Here is an 11,035-nt window from a genome sequence, read left to right on the forward strand (position 1 = left end):
TGGCACTTGGCGGATGTGCATGGACTATAGGGCATTGAATAAGGTAACTATTAAAGATAAGTTTCCTATTCCTGTGGTTGATGAACTACTAGATGAGTTATGGGGCTCTAAAGTTTTTTCTAAACTAGACTTAAGGTCGGGCTACCATCAAATACGGGTGGTTGATGAAGATATACCCAAAACAGCCTTCCGAACTCATGAGGGCCACTACGAGTTCTTGGTTATGCCTTTTGGGCTAACCAATGCCCCCTCTACTTTTCAAAGTCTAATGAATCATGTTTTTCAACCATACTTGCGCAAATTCATCTTAGTCTTCTTTGATGATATTTTGGTTTACAGTCAAGACATGGAAACACATCTTACTCACTTATCTTTGACTCTTGAGACCCTACGGCAGAATTCCTTGTTTGCCAAGTTGTCTAAATGTAAATTCGGTTGTTTGGAGGTAGAATATTTTGGGCACATCGTTTCAGCTCAAGGGGTTTGTGCTGACCCGAGTAAGATTCAAGCAATGGTTGACTGGCCGTTTCCTACGACCCTAAAGGCTTTGAGGGGTTTCTTGGGGTTAACCGATTATTACCGGAAATTTATCAAGGGTTATGGCTCCATCGCTGCCCCTTTAACTCAGATGCTCAAAAAGAACTCCTTTGGCTGGACAGCTTCAGCTCAGAATGCTTTTGAAGCCTTAAAGCTGGCTGTGACTCATGTGCCTGTTTTAGCCCTTCCAAATTTCGCCCAGCCCTTCATCATTGAGTGTGACGCTAGTGGGGTGGGGGTTGGGGCAGTCCTTATGCAAAACCACCGTCCCATTGCCTTCCTAAGTCAAGCTCTCAAAGGAAAAGCCCTCCATATGTCGACCTATGAGAAGGAGCTTTTTGCTCTTGTAACAGCAGTTCACAAGTGGAGGCCCTACCTCCTCGGGAAATCTTTCCTGGTCCGTACTGACCAACAGAGCTTGAAATTTCTGCTGGAACAGAAAGTGGGCACTCCATTCCAGCAGCGTTGGCTTACTAAGCTTCTTGGCTATGATTTCGTGGTCGAATACAAGAAAGGAGCGGATAATAAAGTGGCGGATGCTCTCTCTAGAAGGGATGCGGCTGCGACAGAATTCTCCTTGTCCATCCTATCTATTCCTGTCCTCAGTTGGATTGATGACCTCAAAGCTCAATATTTAGTGGACCCTAAATTGCAACTATTGTTGACTCAATGGCATAACAATGAGCTGAATTCCCGCCGGTACTCCCTCAGAGATGGTATTCTTCTATATAAGAACAGAATTATCCTAGGCGACTCCCACCAGCTTAAGGCTCAAGTGCTGCTCTATGTGCATGGGGACCCTATGGTTGGCCACTCGGGTTATGAGAAAACTCTCCATCGTGCAAAGAGGGACTTCTATTGGCAAGGAATGAGAAAAGACATAAAGAAATTCATTCGGGAGTGTGACATATGCCAACAGAACAAGTATGATAATCTATACCCGGCAGGGCTGCTACAGCCACTCCCTATTCCCTCTAGGGTTTGGACTGACATTTCCATGGATTTTGTGGAAGGGTTGCCTCTATCTCAGGGTCATTCGGTTATTTTTGTGGTGGTGGACCGCTTATCAAAATATGCACACTTCATTTCCTTATCTCACCCCTATTCTGCGGCCAAGATAGCTCAGCTATTCATTTTTCATGTCTTTAAACTACATGGAATGCCCAATTCCATTGTTTCGGATCGGGACACTACATTCACCAATACTTTCTGGAGGGAATTGTTCCGCCTACAGGGCACTTCTCTTAAGCTCAGCACAAGCTATCATCCTCAGTCTGATGGTCAGACCGAGATAGTCAACAAGGCCGTGGAGAACTACCTCCGCTGTTTTACTCAAGACAGCCCTAAAAATTGGTCATCTTGGTTACCCTGGGCTGAGTTTTGTTATAATACGTCTTGGCACTTTTCCACCAAGTTGACCCCTTTTGAGGTGGTCTATGGTGTCCCCCCACCTAGACTATTGAGCTACATTCCGGGCACAACCCGGGTACAAGCGGTGGATGACGTGCTCCGTAACAGGGAGCAAATCCTTGCTATTCTCCATCACAATTTACAACAAGCTCAACTGCGTATGAAAAAATATGCTGACATCAAACAGACTGAGAGAAATTTTGAGGTAGGTCAGAAAGTTTACCTACGCTTACAGCCCTATCGGCAAATGACTGTTGCACATCGCCGATCTCTCAAACTCGCACCTCGTTTCTATGGACCTTTCTCCATTATTCGTAAGGTGGGGGAGGTAGCCTATGAACTCGATCTGCCTAAGGAGTCCCGAGTCCACCCGGTTTTCCACGTTTCACAGTTGAAGTTGAAATTGGGATCCACTGTTTTTCCTGTGCCTAAGCTGCCTCCAGTGGACTCTCATGGGGTGTTTTGGCAAGAGCCTGCAGAGGTGCTGGACCGCCGTTCCCGTCCGCATAACCACCGGGCTCTTGTGGAATTACTCATCCGCTGGGAAGGTCAGTCCGCCGATGATGCAACCTGGGAGGAATTTCACGGGCTTCGGAACGCCTTCCCACACCTTGTGGGCAAGGTGTTTTGAAAGGGAGGGGTATTGTCACCGGTACATCCCTGAGGCTTGTCGGTGGAAGCCTTGGGAGAGTTTTGGGAGAAAGATTGAAAGGTGGAAGCTTGGAACTGAAGTGAGAAGGCGTGGATCAGACTTAGAGAATAAAGAGATACGTGGCAGCATGTGGGGGAGCCTTGGGAGAGTTGGGAGCCAGCTGGGTTCAACTCCTTGAAGGCTAAACGGTTGCGTTTTGGAGCACTGCTGTAGTGCGTTTTATATGTTTTGCTTAGTCGTTTTGTCTTCTTTCAATCTAGTCGTTTTATAGGCTTTCTATATGCGTTTTGTAATACCTGGTTCTGGGCAGTATATAAGTCCAACAGGTAATAGACAGAAGACAGCTTTTGAGTATTATGAATTGATTAGTCTATGGAGGTACTGGCATCCTCGAAATTGCCGAATTATCAGTAATATACAGAAATATTCCATCCTTTTGAATTTTACAATTCATCTTCCCTACTAAATATCTCTCCATTCCCTCCCTAAAATCCTAAACACTTAAAAACCTGTTACAGTCATGTTCGAAAATTTCAGAATCAAGCCATTCCAGAAGTTTTGGTTCATTGGAAAGGTACTGAGAAGGAAGATGCGACTTGGGAGGATTTTTGGCCTTTGAGCAGTAAATACCCTCACCTTGCATGTCGGCAAGGTGCTCTGAAGGGGGAGGGATTGTAAGGTGGAGAAAGAAGAAAGGCAGAGAAAAGTTGAAAGAGGTATAAAAGAGAAGAGACGTTGGAAGATGAACGTTGGGTTTGAATTGATCTAACCTTGAGCAGTGCGTCAACGACAATAAAAGTGATGTGAAGTATCAAGCCTTGTGTTATCAGGCATTGGGCAGTGAGTGAGGTGTGCATGAGAAGACTGAAGCAGTTGGACAATTGTGCGTGAGAGGCAGCTGGACAAATGCTGGGTTACAGCTAGCAATTGTATAAACACACTGTTTTGTACCGTGTTGTATAACTGATTCTAGTTTGTTACTTTGGGGTAAAACAGACGTTTTGTAATAAGGCTTGTTAAAAGGGTATTCTGTTGGGCTTATCTGCTTGGTAGTTAGCAGATTTATGGGGTATATTAGTCCATTGAATTGTTGAGCTGCGTATCGAAGTTGTAGAATGTGTTTCAGTTTGTAAACTTGGAGCCATTTTGGTTGAGCTCAAATCAGCCAATTTCCTATCTTTCAATATACAGTTCATACGAATCATTAATTACAATCAATCCATACTCTATTTTCCTTCACAATTCACTCATTCTAAATCCAAAAACAAGAAAGTCCATTACACTTTCCCTTTCTTAGTATTGTGATTCTTCTCATTGCTCTTCCAAGCTTTGGATGTTCTGTATTGGTGAGGAAGTAAGAGTATCCTTTCACCATTTTTGATCCAAGAGAGATATGTTTCCCTCTATTGATTTGTTGATGATCAAGCCACATCCATCGACTACCTACATCCGGCAAAGAATGTACCGAAGGAGTCGGTAAGGAGATGCACTACAAGAAGATTGTCTAGCTAGGAGGGAAGAGGGAAGCTTGTTGGTCTTATAGAGTCTAGGACTTGCAAAGGGGTTTGTAAGTATTCCTTGTGTTTGTAATCTAGATCTTCTTGTATTTCTCAGGTTTGGATGCTCGAGAGTGATTTTTCTCCTCGATGTGTTTTTGGGGTTTTTACTTCGTCAACAAAAGCTTGTGTTATGGATGTTTGCTTGACCTTGTGGATGTGTTGTTTAAATATTGTTCCTTGAAATTTGTTTTCATATATATTGCTTAAAGTGTTTATTGATTTGGGGGTAGAAAACGACCCTCAGTGTTTTTTTTTTTTTTTTTTAATTTTCATTCCAGGTAAAGAAGCAGCCACTGAATGGCAGATCCATAACCTCTATATTATTCACACAATCTACAAAATCTTGTTCATAACAATTCAGCCGCATCCCATCTCCTTTTTCAGACTCATGCTTCAACACATTAAATTCCCCAGAAAGCATCCAAGGACTAATTCCAACCTTATTTTTAACCTACCCCAAATGCTGCCAAAGTTCTCCTCTCAACCCATTTATTGGCTCCATACACAACTGTATGAATCCATTTATATTCAGCTTTAGGCATACCCACTTTCCAACTTATAGACTGATCAGATCTATTGATAAGATCAACCTCCATAGCTTCCTTCTATGCTCCTTAACTAAGGCAGAAACAAGTATGCTCTGTAAACTTTCTTTAATAGGTGACAACTCACCCTCCTCCAAAACATTTCCACACTAAAGATAGGAAAAGAATTGGACCAGGATTTTGTTACCTTCGTAGATTGCTCCCTCTGCCCACCACTAGGCCCTTCGATAGTCCTGGCAAAATTTACCTCCTTCCTTTCATCCTCTATCAACTTTGTTTGGACTATCTGAACAGCTCCATTCCCAACTGTCTTCACTATATTATTCCCCTCATTTTTCTGTAACTTGAACACCCTTCTCAGAACCATAACCCAGCTTCTTGGGCTTCCATATCTTCTTTTCCTCTTTTGCGCACGCATATGTAGGATGTCCAAAAGCTTTGCAATTTGCACATTTGCAGGGATCCACAGATACTTCACTGATTCAGAAATTATACGACCATCATCATCTTCCAACTCAATTTCTCTAGGAATTCAGAATTGACATTAACTTCTACCACAACTCTAGCATATCCCAACCTAATTTGATCCTCCGTAACTGAATCAGCAAACATAGGCTTTCCATTAACACTAGCAACATGGCTCAGACAAGAAGGGGTCCAATATTCCATCGGCAGGCGAATCAACTTATCCCAAATAGGGATTGTTAATAGAGAAAACTTCAATAATTGCATCCCGGGTTGCAAACATCTAACGTTTTCAATTCAGTATAAAAGAAAGTTGCTGGAGCTGCATCCTTTTCTATCCAAAAAAGAAAATCTATGCTGATCCCTTCTTAAAACTTAATTCCCAATTTTAAAATTGAACTAGAAATTTATCCTCTACTATTATTAGCCTATTAGGTCCCTATTATCGAGGAGTGACTGGTTTCTACGTCCTTGGAGATAAGTGGGCAGGGATCTAATAATATCAATTAACTTAAAACTGCCCTGAAACTTTCTTCTTCTTTTTGACGTGACCATAGCAACACCTAAGAAAGGGAGGAGATTGGGCTCAAAGCCAATATGGCTGTCTTTTTATCTGCTCTAGTTGCTCAGGTCAACGCTACTGTTCTCGCAGATTCTCTCCCCAGGAAATCCTGAGACAAGGTTTGACATTGTAGAAGATGCAAAAAGTGACTGACTGCCATCTCTGACAATTAAGAGGGGTTTAAAAGAAAACAAGAATAAGTGATAAGTACTAGACGTTTGCACACCTAAAGTAACCATACAAATTTCTCTCACTTAAACTAACAAGCATGAACGATTAAAACACAGACACAGAATTTACCAAACGGGAATTCATTTACAGAAAGAGTAGCAAGCTACAAAATAGGAAAAGAACACAATTCACCATCAAGCAACACAACTCAGTCCATTAATCATGATCACAATGTGGCAATATTGCAAGCCCCATTCTAAATACGACTTAGTCAAAAGGCCATCCCGGATAACCCATCTGCTGGTTGGTCTCATGAATTGTCGGAGAGCTGCTTCCTGCAGTTCCATTATGGTTAGAGCTAGAATTAGATGAGCGGAATGGCCACAAATAAGAGAATGGATTCCTTCTTCCTTGATTCTCCCTGCTATTCTCCCCCCTTCCAACAGCATTACTACCATAACTGCTACTTCTATTTCGACTACTTGAGCTACAGCCACTATTCAATCCTAGTGGTGGCAGTTCTTGGCGGCATACAGGGCATGAGTTGTGCTGGACTAACCATGGGACAATACAATCTGAGTGATACATATGATTACATGGCATTTGCCTAGCTTCAGACCCCAGCTCGAATTTATCTTTGCAGACAGGACAGTGGGAATCGGAGCGAAGATGACTCTGTCTGATCCTAATAGTTGGCATCGCATCAATTGAAGATCTCAATGCTGGGGGAGGGCCTCGCCGGTCATTAGCTGAAAGCTGTTCAAACAGCTCTTCCAGTCCAGGACCTATAAAATAATCACCAGCATTACCCTGCGTTAGAGCAATACCTGGAGTTCCGTTGAAAAGTGCTTCAAGCCCACCATTTCCAGACAACCTAAAAGGAATTTGGCCACCAAAGATCAGCAAAGGACCAACACCCGATGTATGTTCTGGGACCGAATCTGATCTAGCCCTGACATCATGACTATGGCTTCTGTCTGCCAATCGATGCCTCATCAAGGCTGAGAAAGCTTCCATAAGTCCTAACCTCCTCTCGCGATCTTCATCAATGTCCAGTCCGAGGAACTCAAGTGGTCTCATATAGCCCATATCTTCAAGTTCTTGAACAAATCCTCCATTACAGCTATGGCAAACTGAATCTCGTCCTCGCAGTCGAACTGACCGCCTGCATCGGTAACACCAATGGGTGTTTCTGCCACTTGACATCCTTTCCTCTCCCTCTCCCCTTGCAAAGTCTTGAAAACCAAACCCACTCGTCCCTGGAACTCCTCAATCTTTAACTGTTATCTGAACATATTGTCTAAGTTTGCAATGCAAGTTAGGTATCACACAAGCCTTTGAAACAAAGTAGGAATAAAAAACTGGAGCATATAAACAGGAAACCTAAATATAATATCAAAATCCAATCTCCCCCAACAAGGAAAAAATGCAAAACAAAGAATTTTGTAAGAGGATATGAAGCTACAAAGTAATTTGTCTGGATTAATCATATCAGCAGAAAGGGAATGAAAAGGAAAGAAAAATCAAATACCCACAAAATAATGGACCAGAATTCATAGCAGAGCAACTATACAAAGGAAGTACAAAAAAATAGAGAATAACTTCTATAGTAACTTTGAACAAACCAAGTCCTTTGCGCCCTCTAATGAGATAATGACACATCAGCATGTAACACCAAACATAATAAAATCCAAAACACCAAATTTTTCTTCAAATCATCATCAAAAACACCATATTTTTCTTCGTGCCTGACAAGAATAGCAAAAACAAAATCAATCCACAGATTTTTCTTCACCCCTTCGATCCATGCATCTCTTTCACTTCATTGAAGCAATCCACAGATTCTTCAATTCATTTATTTATTTATTTCGCTTCTTTTTTTGTTCTGTTTTTGTTTTTGCTGTTCTTGTAAGCCATGGATAATAGCAATTATATATTCGTCTTTTATAATCCTTCCCAATTTGTTCGAACATGGCACTGGGATCTTTGCAGGTCTATTCAAAAACCCCAAATCTTTGAGTGCCTTTGCTTTATTGGGTCTTATGGCAACTTCCTCTGTTGTCATTTTTCAAGGTGTGTAAAAACATCCCAATTGTTCTTTGTGGAAACAAGGTTAATGTGAAGAAAAACATTTTCTTTATCTTCTTTATGGTTGCTGAGAAAAATTATGTACAGTATAATTTTGTCCCATGGCCACTTCCGGCAGAGGAACAGAGTACTCTGAAGCTGTGAACACGCTGAAAGAGATGTGCGGGTTCAGGCCTGTTGCGAACATGCTGACAGAGCCGGAGTGGTACATGGTGAAGCAGGATCTGGCAAGGATTGTGAGCAATCTGAAGCTGGCGGTGGCTTTCGCTTCTGATTGTTGGGGATTCAGGATTTTGTCGATGAGTTGAAGATAATAGGAGAAAATATGGTGTTTCCAAGTTTATCATATTTGGTGTCGTACACTAATGTGTTATTCTCTTACTGGAGGGCACGAAAGACTTGGCTTGTGCAAAGTCCCTATAGAAGTTATTCTAAAAAACATATACAAACTTTAGGGGGAAAAAAAGGTTTAAATGATTAAATTATACATCACCCTATAAATAGGCGGAAATAAAAAAGAAAAAAAAAAAAGCTGCTCACAAGCTGCATAAGGAAACAAATAATACAAGCCAACAATGGAATACACAGATATGCATCTTGAAGAAGGCTGTGAGAAAAACAACTCCTATGGAAAAATCTACACACACAAACAGACACATGCAAGCAGAGGGAGGGAGAGAGAGAGAGAGAGAGAACTAAGCCCTTTAGGTTAATTATACTACTCATGAACACTTCTCACTTTGTAATGGTTACCCATTATCAATCAAAGAACTAAGCCCTTTAGGGTTTGGATGCATAAATTGACTCTAATTTCCTTCACATAAATTCTATTATTTTGACTACCTACTCTGTGAAGGGTAATGTTTGAAAGTTTCTAACACTCCTACAATACACATCCCCAAAATGTTTTATTCCCAGGCAGTGAAATCTTCACATCAAACACCAAGCGTCTCTCTATCTCCCCCTAAAACAAGCAAAATGATCAGTCCTAAATAGAGAGTAAAACAAATTCCAGTATAACACCTACCAATTTTCACATAGATAAGAAAAGTCTTTGTGAACAAAGAAAAAAGAGTGCTTTAGACCCATCATTGGAATTGAATACTTTCACCATGTCTTACACATTATTTTGAATGGGAAACTATGGACTGTGTATGCAGCCATCAAAGATAACGACTGCCACGATCAGAAACACCTACCAATTCCAGTATAACACCTACCAATTTTCACATAGATAAGAAAAGTCTTTGTGAACAAAGAAAAAAGAGTGCTTTAGACCCATCATTGGAATTGAATACTTTCACCATGTCTTACACATTATTTTGAATGGGAAACTATGGACTGTGTATGCAGCCATCAAAGATAACGACTGCCACGATCAGAAATCACAAATGATAGCAGAGAAATGAAACAACATTTCATCAAACCCAGATCTAGTTACAGTCAATTATGGTTATGGCCCTGATCTTCTTTAGTACTCCAATAGTAAATGGCATTCCACCTACAAATGCTATGCGGTACACAATAAATTCATTCAACCTACCATAAGCTTTCTAATACGCCATAGGAAGAATAACTAGTAGTAGAAATAAATCCTCAACCAAAGCACCGGAAGGCAATCTATATCGAGATTGAAACAAAAGAATTTCAATATTTTAAGCTTTCTTTGTTAAATTTTTCTTGGTCAACAACAAAATTTAAACCCCAGATCCACCCTGGAAAATATGATAGATCTCTACTTCTGCCCATATTGACAGAAACAGTTATCTAACTTGACAGATCTAATTCAGCATTTCAACCACCAAGAAAAATTTATATTTGAGAAAATTTAGCAACCCCTTTCTCTTCGGTTGTTGAGAAAACAGTGAAAAAGAAAAGAAAAAACCAAGCACAATCCACAAAGATGCTGTTTGTATTATTTTGGGTTTCAAATTATGGAAAATTGACCTCAAACTAAAACCAAGTGTCGCATTAAGCTTAGCTTAGTGTTGAAATTTCGGTAATTTCTAGGGTCCCAACTCATAGAATACCCCAAAGATTCGAAACTAAAATTATTTTCAGCATCATTCCCACATTTTCTCAGCAACCAAGCTGAAAACGAATCAGAATCTAAACAATTTGGTCTTATTTTGATTCGAAATTGTCAAGAAAAAAAAAGCACCGAGATTATGCTATTGGGACGTACCTCTGAGCGATCGAAAGATGAGCGAGTGGATCGAAAAGCTTTTGCGAAGAGGAAGAGAAAGTCAAGGAAAACCCTAGGCTGAGCCTCAGACTCAGACTCAGACTCAGACTCGGAGTGGAAAATGGGGCATCTATTTTTGTTCTGTTTATTGACCTCAAGTCCCAAACTCAGTTATCTTAATTTACACGTGTCACGTACTAAGCCCGCGGCATCTCTGTGTGCGTGTTTGTAGCGCACGTAATTGGTTCACTGTTTCTTTTCTTTTTTTCTTTTTTTCTTTTTTTGAAAATGGTGTACTGTTTCTTCATTGTCTTGAGTGGTTTTTTGGGACCCAAATGAGAGGGAGTTAATTATTGGAAGGGTCCAGGGATATAAATTCTTGTATGTGGTCCAGATTTATGTAATTTAAGTTATAACTGAACTGGACTTACTTTATCTTAGTTTTTTTATTAAAAAAAAAAAACAAAACAAATGTTATATTTATATTTTTTTTTATTTGTATCAATTTAATCTCTATATTTGCAATTTTAACAATTTATGTTACAGACAATAAATATATGACAAATCCATCACCTATGAAAAAATTTGGTACTTACAAAAAAAAATTGGTTAATTAATTTTTTTTTTTTTTTTCAATAATTGTTAATTGATATAATAGCCTTTCATTATCAATCTAAATTACAAAATCACCACCTTTTCCTCTCTAACGAGACAATATCCCATTCATTATCATGTCACTTGCAACTACCACCAACCTTTGGTTGAACTTTTGATCCCTTCTACTAGAAATTAGAATACTTGATGGATACCGGTGGAATGCTTCAATTGATTGGATGAATTTGTGAATTATTTGTGATTATT

The 11,035-nt window shown here is 40.1% G+C and overlaps 1 protein-coding gene across 1 annotated transcript; it reads right to left on the reverse strand.

The window, feature by feature from the left end:
• Window positions 1-6,025: 6,025 nt before the first annotated feature.
• On the reverse strand, window positions 6,026-10,334 carry LOC133872692 (probable E3 ubiquitin-protein ligase RHC1A). Its single transcript, XM_062310263.1, has 2 exons — window positions 10,175-10,334; window positions 6,026-7,201 (listed from the first exon to the last, which is right to left on the reverse strand). Exon 2 carries the CDS (start codon window positions 7,105-7,107, stop codon window positions 6,169-6,171), a length of 939 nt encoding a protein of 312 aa, XP_062166247.1. The 5' UTR covers window positions 7,108-7,201; window positions 10,175-10,334; the 3' UTR covers window positions 6,026-6,168.
• Between the last annotated feature and the right edge of the window lie 701 nt (window positions 10,335-11,035).

The sequence above is a fragment of the Alnus glutinosa genome, chromosome 7 (assembly GCF_958979055.1).
Source record: "Alnus glutinosa chromosome 7, dhAlnGlut1.1, whole genome shotgun sequence".
In the NCBI taxonomy this organism is placed as follows: Eukaryota; Viridiplantae; Streptophyta; class Magnoliopsida; order Fagales; family Betulaceae; genus Alnus; species Alnus glutinosa.